Source organism: Chinchilla lanigera, unplaced genomic scaffold (genome assembly GCF_000276665.1).
Source record: "Chinchilla lanigera isolate Chin_1 unplaced genomic scaffold, ChiLan1.0 scaffold00090, whole genome shotgun sequence".
In the NCBI taxonomy this organism is placed as follows: domain Eukaryota; kingdom Metazoa; phylum Chordata; class Mammalia; order Rodentia; family Chinchillidae; genus Chinchilla; species Chinchilla lanigera.
This window is the reverse complement of record NW_004955491.1, coordinates 4,830,286-4,849,517: the sequence shown is the minus strand read 5'-3', so window position 1 is coordinate 4,849,517 and position 19,232 is coordinate 4,830,286. Positions and strand designations below refer to the sequence as shown.

Sequence of the window (19,232 nt, the reverse complement as noted above, 5' to 3'; positions counted from 1 at the left end):
CTCCGCGTCCTCACCAGTAGCACGGTGCCCGGGGGACAGACACAGCCGTCAGTGCTACCCGAAGGGCAGGAGTGGTTGGCATTAGGGCTGTCGCAGGTGAGGAGACAGGCGCTGGGGGCATAGACAAGCTCTTGGGGGCAGAAGGCCCGCTGTGGGGGGCAGTGGTGAGCCGTGCAGTTCCAGAGGCCCCGCTCCTGGCAGACACTGCCGAGGATGGAGGGAGTAAGAGCCTGGCCCGGTGGCCTCCACCTCCAGGCCCCTGCTCTGCCCTGGCAAAAGCCTCAGGAACCCAGATGCTGGGGCCCTGAGCAGCTCATCCCCAGCACCCCGGCCAACAGTGCAGGGAGGCAGCCTGTGCCAGCGTCCCTCATGCCTGGGACAGGACAGTCTCCCTAGCTCCAGTGGGACCGTTCTAGGGGCTCTGAAGAAGGGTGGAGGTATTGAATCACCCCACGCCCCGCCCAGAGAGGAGAGGGGTCTCACCGGACCTCACCCAAACCCACCAAGCTCTGGATCCCGGCCCTGCCTCCTCAGATTTGCTCTTGGCTTTATCTCTCAGTAACAACCCATCCAGCCTACCTGAGCCTGTTTCCTCATCTGCAAAGTGGGAACAAGTCGCCCACCTCCTGCTCCCTTAAGTTAGCAGTGTATGGGAAAGTGCTTGTTGGACCCAAAAGCGTCCCCTACGGAGGGGAAGGATCTGCTCCCCGAGGTGTGCGCTGTCACCCTGCAGCAGCACAGCCCAACCCATTCTCTTACAAGCCCCTTCTTTAGCCACATTCTTCCCCTTGCCCCAAAAGCTGCCACCCTCACCAGCGGTTGCAGTCCTTCTGGGTGACACTGCCAGGGCTGTAGCGATGGTCTCCGAGTTGGCAGTTGCATAAGCCGGGGGGCACACACTGGCCTTCAGGGTCCCACAGCAGCCCCGGGGGGCAGTTACAACCAGCCACACAGCTGCCCAGCTTGTCACAATCCTCTGGCTCCCCGCAGAGGTGGCCACATGCTGGGGCACACTCCTGGTACTCCTGGCCACTAGGACATGGAACATCTAGACAAGGGGGACAAATGCAAATCAAAGGCATAGCCACCCCTTGGGCCCTATACCCCTTGTGCTTCCACATGAAAGAAAAGTCCAGAAATCTCCCAAGGTCAGAAGCCCAGTCCCCTCCAGCTCCTCCTAGGCGGGGCAGGCGGGGTGCTGCTTGGGGGAGGTGACTGGGCCAAGGGACTCACGGCAGAGGGTCTGGTTCCTCCAGAGCAGCAGGGCACCCTCTTGGGCACAGCGGTGTGCATAGGCAGAGAGCACCGGACACAGGCAGTCTCTCCCAGGGGCACAGCCACACACGGCTGCCAAGCAGCGCAGCTGGAAGGGCTCCCTGTCCACCAGCCTGTGGCATGCCTTTGGGAGAGAAGAAACGGGTCAGTTCCATTCCATTCCAGGGAATCCCCCCCTCAGTCCTCTTCGTCCGCATTACTGCCTTTCTGCACCCTGTAGCCTTCCCTTTCACTCAGACCCTTAGCTGTACAGGTATAGGAAAGGCGCCCCAGCTACCTGGAAGGCCGGGCTGTGCAGGATGGCACAGGCTGCCTCCGCGAAAGCAAGGTGCTGGGAGTGGGTGCTGCAGGGGGAGAGCAGAGCACTGTCCTCTGGAGGGCACCTGCCGCCACCTGCCACCTGGAACTTGCTAGCAAAGGCAGCAATGCTGGTCTCCACATCGCCAGCTGGCGTCAAGAAGTCGTCCTGCTGGTTCCAGGTGAAGGTGCCACACAGACCTTGCACCTGAGCCGTGGAGGGCGTGCGGGATGGTCAAATCCAGTCGGGTCACAGCCTCACCCAGCCCTTCACCCACTTCCTGGCATACCTGGTGGGCATGGCGGGGGTCCAAGGTGATGTAAGCCGCAGGGTCAGCCACTCCCCAGAGGACCCGGGCCCCAGGCCAACGCAGCAGCAGGAAGGTGGAAGAGGCTCGGGAGACACTGAGGCCCGCAGTGCCAGTCCAGGGCAAGCCCACATCCTGCCCGTCCACCAACACAGCTCCTGGAATAGGGGCCTGACGTGGGGTGGGGCAACAGGCGGAGGGCGGGGCCGCAGAAGGGAAGGGCTTGGGTGGGGGGTGGGAGGCTCTGGGTCAGATTGGGACCCAGCAAAACCCAACTGAGATGCCCTCTCCATGTGGCCCAAGGACTCAGAACTGGGTGGGGAGCTTGAGGGACCACAGCCGAGAGCGGGCCTGCCTGCTCTGGTCACGCTCAAGGCCTCTTGGACCTCTTAACTCACGACTGGTGCTGTCCCCGAAGACAGGGTGAAAGACGGCTTGGGTAATATGCTCCGAATTATGTGTCTCCCTCAGAGATAGGAGTGTGGGGAAACTGAGGCAGTGAATTTGGCTGTGGGAGTCGTGTCAGGCAGTGTGGAGAACAGGTGCTGGACGGTGCTCGAGTCCAAAGGGCGAGGGGCAGGGACAGCAGGCGTGGCAGCACCTGCAGGAGACAGAGCTGAGGCTACCTGAGCCCCTGAGCTGGATGTGGGTGTCCTCCAGGGAGACAGAGAGGGCGTGGAGGCAGCTCCCAGCGTCGCAGGCCCCGTGCTCCAGCACGATCAGCAGTTGCTCCCGAGTGTGAGCCTGGGGCAGACAGAGCGGACAGGAGCAAGGCAGGCACTCAGGCTCCCTGGGGAGGCCTGACCTCTCTGCCTTCACCTTCTCCTACCTCACCTGCAGGCAGCAGCACCCACACGGTGCTGAGCACTTTCCAGTCAGCCAGCCTGTGAGGTGAGGGCTGACCCACACCCTGGGCTGGTGCACATGGATGTGTGTGTGTGTGCACACACACGTTTGTGCATGCGCTATATGCATGTGTAGGTACACATGATCATATGATTGTGTGTGCATGTATGCACATGGGGTGGGTTGATTCCCCTTTCCACCTGTGGACATGCATGTTCATCTATACACATGACCAAACTTTATGGGGAAGGCTGGTGGGAGGAGGGTCCCTCTGTCCCCCGGCCCCTCTGTGGAAAAGAGCTATTTTGCAGACCAGGAGGAGGCGGGAGACACTCTGCCTTGCCCTCCCTGGGCTCTTCCTTTGAGGCTGTGTATTTCACTTATTTATTTGGTGCATTCCTTACTGTTGCCTCTCCCAGGAGGACCCCAGGAGAGTCCTAAACGGTGGAGACCCACTTCCTGGAGTTTGCCCTCTGCCCACCTGCACCAGGATGTAGCGGCAGCCTGGGTCACCCCGGAAGGAAAAGCTCCGTCCATCAAAGGTGAGGTAATGGCCATCGCCACCTACTGCACATTCAGCAGGGCATGGGGCCTGGGCACAATGCCAGCGGCCATCCTGGCACACACTGTGGACACATGGGGTGGGACAGGGCAGTGCGGCATCAGCCCCAACCCAGATAGAGAGGTTGAGCTGGTCCATTCCTCTCCTGGCACCTCCCCCCGCCACCTCTACCGGAAAGAGTATAGGTTAAGGGCTGTCAATCATGCCAGGAGATGTCATAGGTCCTGCGGGGGGGGGGGCCCGAAAGCTGGTGAGGCAGGCTTTGATTCCCCCAGGATAAAGGGAGGGACCCAAGGGAAGCATGTGGCCACCACCCCCAGCAAGGCTTGAGGACCCACCATGGGTTGCATCGTTGGTACACAGTGTCGCCAGGGGCGTAGCGCTTGCGCCGGTGGTAGCAGGGGCAGTGGGCAGCAGGCACACAGTGGGTATCATCCCAGAAGAGCCCGGACGGGCACTCACAGCCACTCACACACTCTTCTCCGCAGGGCCCCTCCTCACCCTGGCCCACCGTGGAGCAGCTGGCTGGGCAGGACGAGATGCAGTCGGAGTAGAGCTGGCCTCCCGGGCACAGGCGCTCTGGGGGCAGAGGAGTGGGCTGTGAGGGGCTCCCACGGGCCCTGCAGAGCTGGAGACCATGGGAGACAGCCAAAGGGGCCACAGGGGGGGTGCCTTCAGGAAACGGGGCGCACTCAAAGGCCCTCTGTCACTCCCACAGGGTGGGCAGGCCAGGCCGTACCACAGAAGCCAGGCTTCCTCCAGTGCACATGGATGTGCTGCCTGGCACAGGCCTGGGCAAAGTTGGCAAAGGTGGCACACACAGCCTCCCGCCGGCCCTCTTGGCTACTGCCCGCCACAGCTGCTGCGCAGTAGGCAAAGAGGCAGGTGTTGTGGTACTCATCAGGAGGGACCTGCCGAGAAAGGACAGCAACGACCTGCCCGCCAGCACCTCCCACCCTCCCTGCGGCTTTCATCCTGCCCTGACTTAAAACCAAACAGGATGAGCGCTGGAAGGGACCTCAGAGATCACAGAGGACAGCCAGTTTGTCCCCAGAGATAAAGCCCAGGACAGGGAAGGCCAGTGCAATGTAGTGGCGGGGCCAGGCCACCTAGTTGGCGTCTCTCTGACTCCTACTCCACCCATGTGAGGTTTCTCACCTCTAGAAGGGATCACCATCTCCACGCCACCCATACCTGGGCATGACATTGGCTGAACAGCCCCTCCAGCAGCTGGTGGCACACGTCCCGGGCCTCAGCCCGCAGCTGGCCAGCCTCCATGCCTGCCTTTGCACCCTCCACGAGGCCCTCACAGCCCTGGGTTGCCTCCACCGCGTCTGGACACTCAGGCTGGGAAGAAACGGGGCCGGGCCAGGCAGCCAGCGACGAGCCATGAGGGACGTTTGCACCACTGCCCTCATTGTCGTACCCACCAGCCCGCATCCTGGCTGTGGAAGGCAGCAAAGTGACAGGGCTGGGTGGGGACAGGAGAGCCGGGCTTCAGTCAGCCACAGGTAGGGGGTTAGAGGAGCTAGCGGGCCAGAGCCAGTAGTGACCAGCTCGGTGGGGGCGTCCCGTGGATGGTCAGTTCACAGAAACATCACGGAATTTCCTGTAGGATATGGGTCTGCCCGTCCTGCTCCTGAGGCCCTGCCCCTCGACAGGGCCTGTGCTCTCCAGCCGGGAGCACAGGCAGGCGGCGCCCAGGACAGGGAGGCGGGGCCTAGGATGGCAATCTCACCTCAGAGCCAGGGAGCCTCCAGGAGTTCCCGAAGGTGGCAGCCAGCACAGCCAGCGCCCCGCCCGGCTCCGTGAAGTCGTCTGAGGAGGCGTGAAGCACAGGGCTGCACCTGGGTCCTGTCTCTGCTTCCTCCCTCCACCAGCCAGGCCACACCCCACCTACCCTCCGGCCGGCCGTTGTAGAGTCCACAGAGGCCCTGTGTCTGTCCGTGGAACTCATGGTCCACGGAGACCAACACTGAACTGGACCTGTCCAGCCGCACAACGACCCCGAGGCCCCCAGACAGCACCAGCCAGTCCCCTTGCCACTGCAGGCTCAGTCCTGGAAAAGGGCACGTTCTGGTTTGTGTCTAGATGTCCTCTCAAAGCCTCATGCAGTCATAGGGCTTTTTCAGAGGTGACTGAATCTGGGAGGTGTGTGATTACTAAATCAGCCCACTGGTTGGTTTGGCACCATTCTGGCTAGGACTAAGGGTGTGAGGGCTATACCCGCCCTAGAGTGGGTAGCCAGCATGCAATATAAGGGACAGAAAGAGGCTTATCTCACTCCCTTGCTGCTTTTGCCGTCTTGTGGGCACCATGAACTGTTCTGTTCTGTGATGCCCCTCTGCCGAGACACCCTGCCTCAGAGCCAGCCGACTATGGACTGAACCTCCGCTGACTGTGAGCCAAATACACCTCTCCTCCTTTAACTTTGGGGATTGGTATTTTGTCTCAGCAACGAGAAAAGTAACTAAAACAGGGCAGTCATCAGGCCGCCAGGGTCCGTGTCCTGTGCCCATCACCACAGGGCTCCAACTGCCCAGGGACGGGAGGAATTCTTGCCGTTCTCGAGAGCTCAGCCCTTGTTTTCCTGAGGCGGAACTATGTTTAGCTTTTTGTTTGTTTGTTTGTTTGTTTTCTGGTACCGGGAATTGAACTCACGACCTTGCACTTGCCAGGCAGGTGCTGTGCCGCTGAGCTAAATCCCCAGCCCCCTGAGGTGGAACTATGGATGCTGTTAAGAGGCTAAGCTATCACACATACCACACACACCACATACACATACACACAACACTGTACACAGCACAATACATGATACATGCACCACGCACACAACATATACACACGCACCATACATTCACACCATGTATAGAAACACACCATATAAACTGTCACACACATATACACACCACGACACACACACAACACACAAGACTATACATACATCACACATACTATCATACACACACCTCACACACACACCACACATATATATACTATATGCACACAACACTATACATATACCATACACACAATATCCTACACCCACCTCACACATGTACACACACCATACATAATACATGCCACACACACATACATAACACTATATATACACACACCATTCATACACACATCATATACATATCACACACACATGTACACACACCATACCACGCACACATACAAAATGCTGTGTACATACATCATACATACACCTCACAGATGCACCATACATACACACACCACCTATACAAATACACATCACGTACACTGTATGTACACAGCATACACACATGTACAATGCACCACAAACACCACACAGAAATGTACATAGCACACACAATCACACATACTGTACACAAACACATATCACACTACACACGCATACCACACATTCACATATACCACATATAGCAAACACACACATACACACACATTCACCCCACTCCTGTGATCCCAGCTGGGGTAATAGCCTGTGAGGCAGATGGGGAAACTGAGGCGCAGAAGAGTTAAGCAGTAGAAGCTGCCCAAGGCCACACTTGGACCAGGGCCTGTCCTTGCCGAGCTCCTCATCTCCAGGCACCTCCCATGGGCCATGGTGGAAACGCAGCAGCTCTGCCCCTCTACTGCCCTGGTGGGAAGGCCCTCCTGGAAAAGGGAAAGGGCCCTCACCGTGGAGCAGCCGCGACTCCCCCTCGGGTACCAGCTGTCCCTTCACAGAGACGGCACCACCCCGGATCAGCACATCCTCGGAGCCCATCATCACCCGGACCTGGGGAGGTCCACAGTGAAATGGGTCAGGGACTCTCCTTGCCCGTGTCCAGTCCCCTCCCTGGGGGTGCCCTCCCTCACCAGCTGGCAGTGCCCAGGCTGGGAGCAGTGGCCTCCGGGCACCAGGTGGACAGCCCAGGTGGAATCAACAGCACCCGCTAGCAGGTAGGTGCAGCGGCCCAGGAAGTGGTAGTGGCGTCCATCAAAGGTGCGGTAGTGGAAGCCTGACCAAGAGGCACAGGTGGCTGAGGGTCGCTGGCGCTGGCTCCAGAGCTGGCCCACGGCCCCTGCAAGGGGCTGCAGGAGGGCTGCAGAGGAGGCATCCCCTGGGCAAGACACATCACATCAGAGTGAGGCTCCGAGTGCAGGGGGAAGGCTGAGCTGAGGGCACAGTCCTGGCACTGCGGGAGGTGTGCGGACAGCGCATGATTGCTCTGGGGGCAGGGAAGTGGGCAGGACCCTGAGAAAAGCCCAGAGATCCAGGCCCGGGGAGGTGTGGGCGTGATGGCCAGGACATGCTGCTCTGGCACTGGGGCCTGCAGACCCACCTGGGAGGTGTCTGTTGGAGCAGTGGAGGCAGACCTGGGAGCTGCTGTCCCACCAGCTGTGTCCCCAGGGCCGGGCACAGCACTCCTCCAGGCTTCCTGCCGAAGCATTAGCTGAGCCTGCCAGAGGCTGGCACTGCCACGTGGCAAAGCAGAGGCCATCGGGGTTGGCTTTAGCAAGGGCTGTGGCAGGTGGAGAGAATGGGGTACGCCCAGGCGTCGGCATAGGGACGACCTAGGATTCTCAGCCTGGCTGCCCCCCCCAATCGTACATAGGTGTTAAGAACCACAGATACAGGTCTGCTCAGGACCCCAGAAGGAACCCCCAGCAATGCCCACGCTTACCATCAGTGCAGTGTGTGCCCCCCCAGCCTGGGCAGCAGGCCCTCACTGTCCGGTTCTGGGTGACAGGCTGGGTTTCAGGGGGTCTGCATGCACCAAGCAGGGCGAAGCAGGGAGAGATATTAGTATTCAGCCCAGTGCCAAAGCAGGGAACAGCCTGGGCTATCAGGTGTGGTCACCTCCTCTGAGCGTACATCAGGTGATCACGTAATTTACCTCCTCCTGGGCTTAATTTCCCCAAATGCAATGTGAGAGGCACTGCACCTCTTCCTGTCCCGTCCACCATGGTACCCTCACCCACCCACCTGATCTCATACTCTCTGCCCTACCCCAAGTCCACCGGGCCCGACTTCCCAAATCCCTGTTTGTGCCATGTCTGCTACCATCACAGGAGGTCCACCCATCACTCCTTTCCAGCCCCCCAGACAGCCCTGGTTCAGACCCTCACTCACTTGTAGATGGGACAGAGCCCAGGTGCTGTGGACCTGGTGAGCCCCGTGTGGCCACTCCAGGGCAGGTCCAGACGCCAGCCGAGGCGGCTATAATGGTAGAGGCTGGTGCAGGGCACCAGGTCCTCCTGACGGGGGGCTACTTCCTCCTCCATGTGGATGATCTCTGTCCACTCACACCACCGCCTGTCCAGGATAGGAGGCCACAGCTACTATCACCGCCTCCTCCGTCCTTAGGAAGCCCTGTCCTGTGACCCCACTCCTCCCATAAGAGCTAATTCCCAGCGGAGGTCCCTGAAACAAGGAGGAGGCTAAGGTTGGAGAGAGAAGCACGGGAAGGCAAGTCTGGTGCTGCACAGGGTCCCTGGGTATCAGCCAGAGGATCGTAGCTGGGAGGGTCCTGGTGGGCTGCTTACCCATCAGCCAGAACCCACAGCATCCCAAAGAGGAGGACAGGAAGCAGCATGGTGCCTGACTCCCAGGCCACCCTCAGGAGACCTGAGGTCCGGGCTTTGCCTGTGCTGCCACAGCAGAGCAGAGAGGATGCCAACCTGCCCAAGGCTGCGCCCTGGTAGAAGGGAGGCTTTATCCTGGCCTCATGCCTATGGGCTACAGCTGCTCAGAACTGGATTGGACCTGCTAGCACCCTCCCCTCAGAGGCCAGCTGGAAATGGGCCCCTTCTGCTCCTGCTAGTGTGTGTGTGCACGCGCGCGCGCGCATGTCACTCCCTAGGGAAACATAGCCAGGCATTACGGGCCTCTGGGGTTCCCACACATGCAGGCACACTGCAAATTAACATGGGACTCTGGGCAAGGCACTTCCTTTTCTGACTAGGAAAAACCTCATGGTCTCCCCAGGGATGCACAGATGGGACTCAGAGACCCATGAGCTCCTTGAAATTTTGAGTGCACACATTTTTCAGAGCACAGTTTCAAAATTTTATTAGATTCTCAAGGGGTGCCCCACCAAAACGTTCAAAGTTACTGGGCTAAATGATGGGCGAAAATGACTTCAGTATGGTGTTCTACTTGCTCTTTTCCTGCCTCCTCTGTCCCCCTTCCCACCACGCCATGCACTCTGGAATTGAAGGCCAGGGGACCTGGAAGATAAGAGGACAATGTGTACCCTTCCTCTGTGGGACCTGAGAGCTTAGGAAGGGGGATTATGTGTGGCTGGTCCTTGTGGGGGCTTTGTGGGATGCCTGGGCTAAGGATTAGGGCTAAGGATTGAGAGGTGAGCATGATGGAAAGACAGGTGGGGTGGGAGGCACCCCCCCCAGGTCAGGCGCAGAACTGAGCCGGATGGAATAATCCCAGCGTCCGGCTGGGAGGGGGCAATGACAGGCTCCACCAGAGAACCCTAGTCATATCCTGGTTACCAGCAGAGCTCCGAGGACACCAGGCTGGAATGCAGCTCTCCAGCTCCTAAGCCTGGATGTCCCACCAAGCGTCCTGTGCAGCCATCCAATCTGGGCAGTGAGAGCTGGACCAGCTCCCGCCTCTCCTGGGCCCACCATAGGGTCTGGGCCCCAAAGAGGGTCCCAGGGGTCCTGGGAAGGGCCCAAGGTCTGTCCTAGTCTCTGCTCCTCCAGCCTCTCTCACACTCACCCTTGGTCATGCCCTCCTTCAGTGTCCTGCCTGCGGGGACCCCCCCCCCCAGGTGTCAAACCCCAGCCCAGAGTACACAGGGAGGCACATTCTGCTCCTGGCCGCCTGCAGTTTAGCGAGCACTGGGGCTTAGAAGAGTTTACACATCTACACCTGAAGGAACCCCACTCTGAGGCTTCTCCACATCCCCTAGCTTCTCCAGGTCACCCAGAGTCATACACCTCTTATTCTAACCACCCGCAAACGTTGAGAGGACCTCTGCTGTGTGCCAGAGCTTCCGTCTTCTCGAGGCCAGCGCTGGGTCACTGCGTCCAGACTGCACGGATGTCCCCATGGTTTGTTTTGGGGTGATTAGCCAGCAGCGCTGGTTCCGTCCACAGGTGCTTTCCCCTGCCTTCCCTTCCCAGTCTCCTAGCTCTGGACTGCAAGTCTAAGCCGCCCTTTCCCCTACAGGGGCGGGCAGGAGGAAGTGGGAGCCCTGGGGAGTTTGTAGAAAGATCGTGGGGAGGAGGCCCAGCGCAACCGGCCAGGATTTGAATTCGAGCAAGACGGGTCTGGGGCGTTCCAGGAGTCGGGGTGCAGAGGGGCAACGCCGAGGAGAAAGGACTGAGCTTGACTGAGAAGGTGGGACCGGAGGGCGAGGTCCAGAGGAGCCAGATCCGAGGGCTGAGGACAGCGCAGCCCTCCGCCTGAGTCCCGAGGCTCCGGGGCAGCGCCCCCTCCCCTCACCGCGCCCTGCCCTCGGAGTCTCCGCCCCTCACCCCCTGCAGCCTTGAGGTCAGCCCCGCCCTCTCTTCGCCCAGGGGACCCAACCCCAAGCCTGCGGCTCCCCAATTTCTACCCCGAGGGCCCAGCTCGCTCGTCTCCCTCCACCTCCCAGGGCTCCCGTCCTGGCTCTCGAATCGGATCTCGGTGGATCAAGAGGGATCCGGGTGGGATCTCAGTGGACAGCGGGCCGTGGTCTCCCAGACGACCGCCGACCCATCGCCACCCGCTAGCACCCGTGCTGTAGACGGCAGCGCGCACAGCCAAGATCCCCTCTCCAAGCGCGCCCCTCCCGTCCCCCAACTCACACACACACACACACACACACACACACACACACACGCACGCACACACACCCAGCGCGCTCCACCTTTCCCAGCTCCTCCCTCCAAGCACCCTCCTCCCTCCCTCCCCGCAGCCCGGGAGCCCTTCCTCCCTTCCCCGGATCCCACTTTCCTCCACCTCCCCGGGCCTCGCGCCTCCCGGCCACCACCTGCACACCTAGCGCCCCGAGCGCCCTGCCGGGACCCTCACCCTTCAAGGCCCCTGTTCCCCACCTCTTCCGAGCAGGCGCCCCGGCTCCGTTCCCTCGGTCCCCGCCCCCTCGGCGCCGCTGCCCGGCCCCTCTCCCCCCACCCCGCGTGCCCTCCTCCTCCCGCGAAGTTTCGGGCTGTCAGTCCGTCGGTCTCCGGCAGTCCGCACCGGGCTGCAGGCGGCGGGCGCCATTGTGCGCGGAGCCGCGGGCGCCTGGGTCCCCGCGGGCAGCTGCTAGGGGACCCGCCAGGTAGGGGCCAGGTGCGGGGCAGGTGCGAGGCAGGTGCGAGCAGAGGCTTCGCCGCCCGCCTCGGGCGCCCGGCCCGCTGCCCGCGCAGGTGACAGCCCGGAGGATAGGGCTCGGGGGAGGGGTCCGGGGGAGGGGTCAGGGGGAGAGGGCGGGGGGGGGGGTCGAGGCACCAGGGGGAGGGTCGCGGGACAGAGCGAAGGGCCGGGGAACCCTAGAAGGGTGGAGGCTGGGGAGGGGCCGGGAGGTCCCAAGAGGGGAGTAGGGAGGGGGTGCGGAAGGGAGGGAAGATGGAAAAACGGGGCGCAGGGTTGGGCAGCTCGGGAGGGCGCTGACAGGTGACTGGAACCGGAGTGACTCCGGAGGACCCGCGCGGTGTGGAGGCGCAGTGGGGATCTGGTCTCGAGGAAAACTTGGGAGGGGGTAAGAAGTCCTCGGGGAGCAGAAATGGGGACGGGGCCCGGAGAGGGGGGTGTGCCGGGGAGAGAGGGCTTCCGAAGGACGGCGGGGCTGGGAGGGGCAGGGCCCGCGAGAAGGTCCGGACCGCGCGAGGTCACTGGGGACCGCAGGCTTGGAGACCCGGGAGCCGGCTGAAAGAGGAGGGGAAGAGCGGTTCTGGGGAGCCGGGGGGAGGGGAGCGAAGCTGGAGCCGGCTGTAAGGGCAGGCCGCGGAAGGAGGAGAGCTGCTAGAGGGAGGGAGGACGGAGTGGGCAGAGGGGGAGGAGAGGAGAAGGAAGGGAAACCGGAGTGGGAGAGGAGGGGGAAGGGAAGAGGGTGAGGGGGGGAGGGGAAGAGAAGGTGGAAGGGGGAGGGGAAGGGGGAGGAGAAGAGAGGACAAGGAAAGGAAAGGGGAAGAGAGGAAGGGGAGGGGAAGAGAGGGGGAGGGGAGAGGTAGGAGACGAGAAGGGTAACCCAAGTGGGGTGGGAGGGGGAGGGGAGAAGGGAGGGGGAAGGGAGACTCGCTGGGAGGGGGAGGGCGTGTGTCGGGGAGGAAGGAAAAGAGGAGGGGAAGGAAGGGAGAGAGTGCAGCTGGGGAGGGGGTGGCGCGGGGAGAGCCGCGGTTGGACGGGGAAGGGCGACGGGAGGGGGAGGGGAGCGAAGCTGGGACCGCCCGCCCGGAGCAGGGTGGGGGGCAGCGGCAGAGAGGCAGACCCGGAGGGGCGGGGCAGGGGGAGGAGCTCCGGGCAGACACCGGATTCGGTGGGGAGAGAGGGCGGAAGGCAGAGGGGGAGGGAGCGGGGAGGGGCAGAGGGAAGCCAGCCTAGGAGAGGGGGAGGGGAGCCTGCTGGGGGAAGGGCAGGGAGCCTACAGGAGGAGGACTAGGGAAGGGAACAAGAGACCGGGGTGGGGTGTGTGGGAGGAGGGTGTCTCGGTCTGGGGGGTGTCCCAGCCTGGGAAGTCTCCTGGGGGTGGTGGTTTTGAGGTAGGGGTTAGGAAGAGGAAGCTAGAGTCATGGCCTACTTTTAACAAGGACTCTTCTCAGAGAGCGCCCCCAGCCCTAAAGAGACATTCACCTTCGCCCTGGCTGGCTTCTGTTTCACCAGCTCCAGCAGTGACAGCTGAAGGACCCAAGGGATGAAGTGTCCCACCCCCTACCTACCCTGGTGTCCCACCCTCCTTTCTCTCCCCAGAGAATCACATGGTTCCTGCATTTCTGCGGGCAAAGACACTGGGGTGCAGGTGGGGTGCCCATGGGGTGGTGCTGCTTGTGGGCTAGGGCTGGCTTTGAGAGACCTGCCAGGTGCTTGAAGAGGTGGCTTCCTGGGGCCTTCGCCTTTCAAGGTCTCTGCCTCCCAGACATCCCCTTTGTAGCTCCTAGGGAGGGGTCATAGGGCGAGGTCGGCACAACCAGGGTGCAGGCAGGAGCTGGCAGGAAAACCTGAACAAGCTGCCTCCTCTCCTTAGGGTCTGTGGCCTGATCCCCAAGAGGGGCTGCTCCCTGTTGTCATGAGAGAGACCCTGGAGGCGCTCAGCTCCCTGGGTGAGTCAGACCCCAGGGGAACGTGGAGGGGCCGTGGCATATGTAGGGCAGCATCCATCCAGGCCCTGGGGTATTTCACTGCCTGGAACACGGGAGTTGCGTCCGGCTATGTGACCATGAACACCCACAGAGCACTGGGATTGAAGTGTGTTTTCCTTACTGTATTCCTCCCACCATCCTTAACTCCAAGGGGCTGAGTTGGTACCAGTCAGGCTGTGTGCTGACAGCATGCTGTGTCCTTTCCAAGCAGGTCCCCACCTCTGATCACCAGTTCTGGGTGGGATGCTTTACTTGGACCCATCTTTCTGCCTGTGACAGGATTCTCTGTGGGACAGCCAGAGATGGCCCCCCAAAGTGAGCCCAGGGACGGGTCTCATAATGCCCAGGGGCAGATGTCTTCTGCCAGGGAAGAAAGCGCATTGAGCACACGCTCAGGTAAGTTGGCGGGGACCATGCCGGGCCGTGAAGGGAGTAACTCTTGCGGCCTTTATTCTTCTCTTCCACCAAGTAGTTACTGAGCACCTGCTCTGTGCCAGGTGCTAGCCATTTGGGATATCTTGGTGACGCAAAATCTCCACCTTCAAGGAGTTTAATCCTAGAGAGTACAGAGTCAACCAGCAGTAAGTGTAAAATGAGAGAGGTTAGAAAGTGTTAGATGATCTGTTCTGTCGGGGGAGGGCACAGAGCACAGGGAGAGGCTGCAGGTTGCGGGAGATGCACGGTGGGGCTCATTAGGGTACTGAGAGAAGGCTGGTGGGAAGATTTGGAAGAGGTGAGAGGTAGCTATGGGGACTTCCGGAGAAGAGCTTCCGGAAAGGGCAGCCAGGACTGGGTGCCTAGGGCCAAAGTGTGCATGCCTGGCCTTTTGATGTGCTGATCCTCAGCAATGATTTGCCTTGCAACTGGAGTTCATTTAGGGGTGAGGGGTCCGCCTGGCTTCTGGGAAGCACAGGGAGCCTCAGGTAAGCCTCAGGCCACGACCTCAGAAGGCCTCTCAATTGTGGCTCCTCCATCCCTCACACCTTTAGCAGCTGCCCTGGGGGAAGGAGCCTCGCCCTGGGCCGCTGGGCATTCGGCCTGCAGGTATGATGTGGGACCGAGTCCTGTGGGTGGGGTGCGAGTGGTGTTTATGGTTGCCCTGCTTACCAGCACCAGTGGGGACTTTCATCTGCCTGTGATGCCTTAAGAGCGCTTGAGGTCCCCTCTTCCCTCCCAGGACATGAGGTCCCTGGCGCGGAGGAAGGTGCCCAGACTGAACAAGCCGAGGCTCCCTGCAGAGGTGGCCAGATGTGCAGCCCACAGAAGGCTGAGCCTGTGGGCTCCTGCTCCGGTGAGTTTGCCTGTTGCTGCATCCACCGTGGGGTCAAACAAGGGGAACAGGACCCGGCAGGCTCCCCAGCTGCTGTCTGATGAGGCACATCTGCCCCCTCCCGCAAAGACAACCATTCAGGCCCTTCCAGCTAGCTCGAGTTCAAGCCCCGCTCTTTTCTCCAGTGCCCAAAGCAAGTTCCCATCTGTAGGCAGCAGAACTGGAGAGCCACTCCCCAAAGAGGAAACACCTTGCCTGATATCCTGCTCTAGAAGCCCTAACTCCCCTCCTCAAGCCCCCCAGCCTAAATACATGGCGTTGCTCACCTGAATCGCAACAGCAGCAAAGGTAAAGGATGTCGAGCAACCTTTTCACTCTCTCTCCCTGTCCTGAAAATGTCTGCTGATCCCAGGGGTAGCATGTAGTCAGCCCATCTCTTCTGTACCCAGGGCCGTCACTCCACAACCCCACCCTCACTTCCTTCCACTACCACCGTCCGAATCACCCCTTACCTGAGTGACATCACTTCTCCAACACAATTTATTTAGTGACTGCTATGTATAGGCTGTGTTGGGCACAGTGAGATCAGATTGGCTCTAGACCTGGTTTGAACACCAGCGTTACATTTAGAGTACCTGCTGAGGGCTCTGATAGGCTGGGTCCTCGCCAGGAGCCAGTTTGTCTCCCTGTGGACCAGGATAATACTAACTTCATGATTGTCGTAAAGGTATGTGACAGTGTACAGATACTGGCCCTTGATAAATAGTGATGATCTTCATCTCTATGTATTATTGGACACAGAAAGACATTTGTTATTAGACACAAAGTCAGAACACAGATACCTGCCCTCTAGAAGCTAAAATCTGCTTGAATTAATATGAACCAGGACAAAGAACTGAAAACTGTATGAAATAGACAAATAGGTGTGAAAGTGTTCGCAGAAAGTGCTACAGGTTTATGGTAAGAGATCCGTGTACATCAGATCTGTTAGAAACGCTGCTTTGGCTGCACCTTGATAGAGGCATAGTCTGCAGCCCCGAAGCAGGGTGGATGTAGGATGGAGAGACAGTCTGAGCTGAGAAAGACTTTGAAGCAGGAAAAGTGACAGGCACGCGACTGGGGTTGAAGGAGCAGCAGGGTAGAAGGGAAGGGTTCACATCTGGAAAAAGAAAGTTGGACAGGTTTGAGTGGGCCTCAAATGCAGCTAGAACCTGCTTTATCCTATAATGGGGAGCTTCTGATGGTTCTTGACAGGACAGGCACGGTGAAAATACAGGCGACCTCACAGTGTGACAAATAGCTGTTACAAATCAGTGGATTGAAGGGGCTGGGGATTTAGCTCAGCGGCAAAGCGCCTGCCTGGCAAGCGCAAGGTCATGAGTTCGGTTCCCGGTACCGGAGAAAAACAAACAAACAAAAAAACCAAATCAGTGGATTGAAAGAAGGAACTGGGAGGAGATGAATCAAAGCTCAGGCTATGATAGACTTTCACGGGAACTCAGATCATCTAGTTCATTATTTCTCAAGACTTACTCTGGGAGTTCTAACGAAAGAACAGTCAGGCGTGGTGGTGCATGCCTGTAATCCCAGCATTCTGGGAGGCTGAGGCAGGAAGATAGCAAGTTCAAGACCAGCCTGGGCAACTTAGTGAGTGAGACCTGCTGGGATATAGCTCATAGGTAACATGTTTCCCCAGCGTGTGCAAGGCCCTAGGTTTAACCCTCGGTGCAACAGTAAGAATACACAAGCATCATGGCTCTGCCTCCATAATAGATACCTTTAGTGGAAGCTCCCCAGGAAATAGGGTACCGAAGTGTCCCTATACTCTGGCCACAGAGGGGCAGAGAGCAGCAGAAGCAGCAAAGGGGTGGTATCAAGGTCCTTTTGGTAGCAGGGGCTGCCATCTTAATGTTAACGTTGAAGTGGGGAGGGGGCAGGGGGTGCAGGGATTGAACTCCCTGGTGAGCCCGAGGACTGCCCAGGCAGCAGGAAGGGGAAGTGTTGCCCACAGAGCATGCAGGGAAGGGCTTCAGGGGGAAAGGTCTATGCAACCTTTGTGTGTGGTGGTGGGGATCAGGCTGCAGGGCTCCTGGAAGCAGAAGCAGGCCCTGTTGGCCAAAAAACATGGCGGTGTGTGGGTTTAATAGACACTTCTTGTTTTGACTGTTCAGGCGACGAGTGGATGATTCGGAAGGTGAAGGTGGAGGATGAGGATCAGGAAACAGGAGAGGAGGTCGAATGGCCCCAGCATCTAGCCTTACTTCCTAGCCCCTTTCCGGCGCCCGACCTGGGGCACCTGGCAGCCTCGTACAAACTGGAGCCCGGGACCCCGGGAACATTGGGTGGGCTGGCGCTGCCCGGGTGGGTCCCAGAGAAGCCCTACGGCTGCGGAGACTGCGAGCGGCGTTTCCGGGACCAGCTGACGCTGCGGCTGCACCAGAGGCTGCACCGAGGCGAGGGCCCGTGCGCCTGCCCGGACTGCGGCCGCAGCTTCACGCAGCGCGCCCACATGCTGCTGCACCAGCGCAGCCACCGCGGCGAGCGGCCCTTCCCTTGCTCCGAGTGCGACAAGCGCTTCAGCAAGAAGGCGCACCTGACGCGCCATCTGCGCACGCACACGGGCGAGCGGCCCTACCCTTGCGCGGAGTGCGGCAAGCGCTTCAGCCAGAAGATACACCTGGGCTCGCACCAGAAGACGCACACCGGCGAGCGCCCCTTCCCCTGCACCGAGTGTGAGAAGCGCTTTCGCAAGAAGACGCACTTGATCCGGCACCAGCGCATCCACACGGGCGAGAGGCCCTATCAGTGCATGCAGTGTGCGCGCAGCTTCACGCACAAGCAGCACTTGGTGCGGCACCAGAGGGTGCATGACACCGCCGGCGGGACCCGGCCCTGCCCCGAAGCACCCCCCTCACTCCACTCCCCCTCTGCGTCCCCCACGCCGTCCCCTCCCGGGCCCAAGCCGTTTGCCTGCTCGGACTGCGGCTTGAGCTTTGGCTGGAAAAAGAACCTCACCATGCACCAGAGTCTGCACCGCAGCGAGGCTCACCCCTTTGGGTGTGACGAGTGCGCCCTGGGTACCACCGCGGACCCCGCTACCACCGAGTCGCTGCCCTGCGAGCCTGGTGGCAGCCCAGGCCCTGGCCCCGAGGCGCCCCCACACGGCGTCCCCAGCGAGCGCTCCTTCTTCTGCCCGGACTGCGGGCGCGGCTTCGCCCACGGGCAGCACCTGGCGCGGCATCGGCGCGTGCACACGGGCGAGCGGCCCTTCGCCTGCGCGCAGTGCGGCCGCCGCTTCGGCTCTCGGCCCAATCTCGTCGCCCACTCCAGGGCTCACAGCGGCGCCAGGCCTTTCGCATGTGCCCAGTGTGGCCGCCGCTTCAGCCGCAAGTCGCACCTGGGCCGCCATCAGGCCGTGCACACGGGCAGCCGCCCCCACTCTTGTGCCATCTGCGCCCGCAGCTTCAGCTCCAAGACCAACCTGGTCCGCCACCAGGCCATCCACACGGGCTCCCGCCCCTTCTCCTGCCTGCAGTGCGGCAAGAGCTTCAGCCGCAAGACGCACTTGGTGCGGCATCAGCGCATCCACGGCGAAGCCACCCTCCCACCCTCTGACGCGGACCTGGCAGCCTCAGCCTGGCCCACTCCCACCGAGGTGGCGCCAGCCCCGCTCTTCTGAGCCTGTTCTCTCTAGGATCCTTCCATTGCTCAGATTCGGGAGCCTCCTGCCCTGAGACCTCCTGGCCCATCAGCGCAGTGGCCTGGACTCCTGTGACCACTGTCCTTACCCCTGTGTCTGGAAAAGCCCACAAAGTATCTCCAGCTCCGAATTGTAAGAAACAAGGCACAGAGAGCTTGCACAGGTCTCATGGGAAGGCAGAACATGACCAAGGCAGATGGGCTGGGAACCCGTGGTGGGAGGGAAAGAATGGTTGTCTGTGTTTTCGGTGTCATTAAAGTTCAAATCCTAAGTCCTGGGGCTGTTAACTGGTGGGAGGGGGCTGACTTTTCAATCCAACGTCCCACCTCCATCTACAGGAAGTGCCCCCTTCCCTCCCAGTCCTGGGCAAGTTAAATGTGGCTGGCTGCTATTGGCTGCTTTGAGTAAAAATGTCAGATGCTAAATTGCCAAGCCACTGCCCTGATCCAGAAAATTGACTTGAAAGGGACATTAGTGTACAGTCCCCTTATGCCAGGTGTTGCCAACTAGAGCTGAAGGGAAAGCAGGGAGGAGACCTGCTACTCTGGCTGTCCCCATGGAGAGGGCATGCCACCCTAAGCTCTGGGGCTCTGTCCTTGGTGGCCTGGTTGCAGCTCTCTCAAGGGGGCTTCCGTACCGAAGCCTTGCCCGCCTTAGGTGGGGAGGATCTGCAGTCACACAGTGCACCAGGTG

General features: G+C 60.2%; 2 protein-coding genes across 7 annotated transcripts in view; one reads left to right on the top strand and one right to left on the bottom strand.

The window, feature by feature from the left end:
* The window catches only part of Sspo (SCO-spondin), a 48,404-nt gene extending 39,543 nt beyond the window's left edge, over positions 1 to 8,861 (bottom strand). The window contains exons 1-18 of the mRNA XM_005404761.2: positions 8,812 to 8,861; positions 8,399 to 8,581; positions 7,950 to 8,032; positions 7,608 to 7,787; positions 7,141 to 7,385; positions 6,961 to 7,060; positions 5,189 to 5,347; positions 5,027 to 5,106; positions 4,483 to 4,635; positions 4,028 to 4,199; positions 3,627 to 3,867; positions 3,208 to 3,352; positions 2,507 to 2,624; positions 1,863 to 2,038; positions 1,553 to 1,780; positions 1,234 to 1,399; positions 814 to 1,048; positions 15 to 204 (exon numbers count right to left, since the gene is read on the bottom strand). Coding sequence (XP_005404818.1) covers positions 15 to 204; positions 814 to 1,048; positions 1,234 to 1,399; positions 1,553 to 1,780; positions 1,863 to 2,038; positions 2,507 to 2,624; positions 3,208 to 3,352; positions 3,627 to 3,867; positions 4,028 to 4,199; positions 4,483 to 4,635; positions 5,027 to 5,106; positions 5,189 to 5,347; positions 6,961 to 7,060; positions 7,141 to 7,385; positions 7,608 to 7,787; positions 7,950 to 8,032; positions 8,399 to 8,581; positions 8,812 to 8,861 — 2,904 coding nt within the window. The remainder of the gene's footprint in view (positions 1 to 14; positions 205 to 813; positions 1,049 to 1,233; positions 1,400 to 1,552; positions 1,781 to 1,862; positions 2,039 to 2,506; positions 2,625 to 3,207; positions 3,353 to 3,626; positions 3,868 to 4,027; positions 4,200 to 4,482; positions 4,636 to 5,026; positions 5,107 to 5,188; positions 5,348 to 6,960; positions 7,061 to 7,140; positions 7,386 to 7,607; positions 7,788 to 7,949; positions 8,033 to 8,398; positions 8,582 to 8,811) is intronic.
* Positions 8,862 to 11,201: 2,340 nt separating this feature from the next.
* On the top strand, positions 11,202 to 18,810 carry Znf467 (zinc finger protein 467). Of its 6 annotated transcripts, none has more exons than XM_005404756.2 (5): positions 11,202 to 11,552; positions 13,455 to 13,530; positions 13,849 to 13,965; positions 14,747 to 14,860; positions 17,011 to 18,810. In XM_005404756.2, exons 2-5 carry the CDS (start codon positions 13,497 to 13,499, stop codon positions 18,516 to 18,518), a joined length of 1,773 nt encoding a protein of 590 aa, XP_005404813.1. In that variant the 5' UTR covers positions 11,202 to 11,552; positions 13,455 to 13,496; the 3' UTR covers positions 18,519 to 18,810. The 6 variants fall into 6 exon arrangements, with proteins under 6 accessions (XP_005404813.1, XP_005404814.1, XP_013360114.1 ...); XM_005404757.2 differs by lacking the exon at positions 11,202 to 11,552 and adding an exon at positions 11,694 to 11,972; XM_013504660.1 differs by lacking the exon at positions 11,202 to 11,552 and adding an exon at positions 12,873 to 13,122.
* The last annotated feature ends 422 nt before the right edge of the window (positions 18,811 to 19,232 follow it).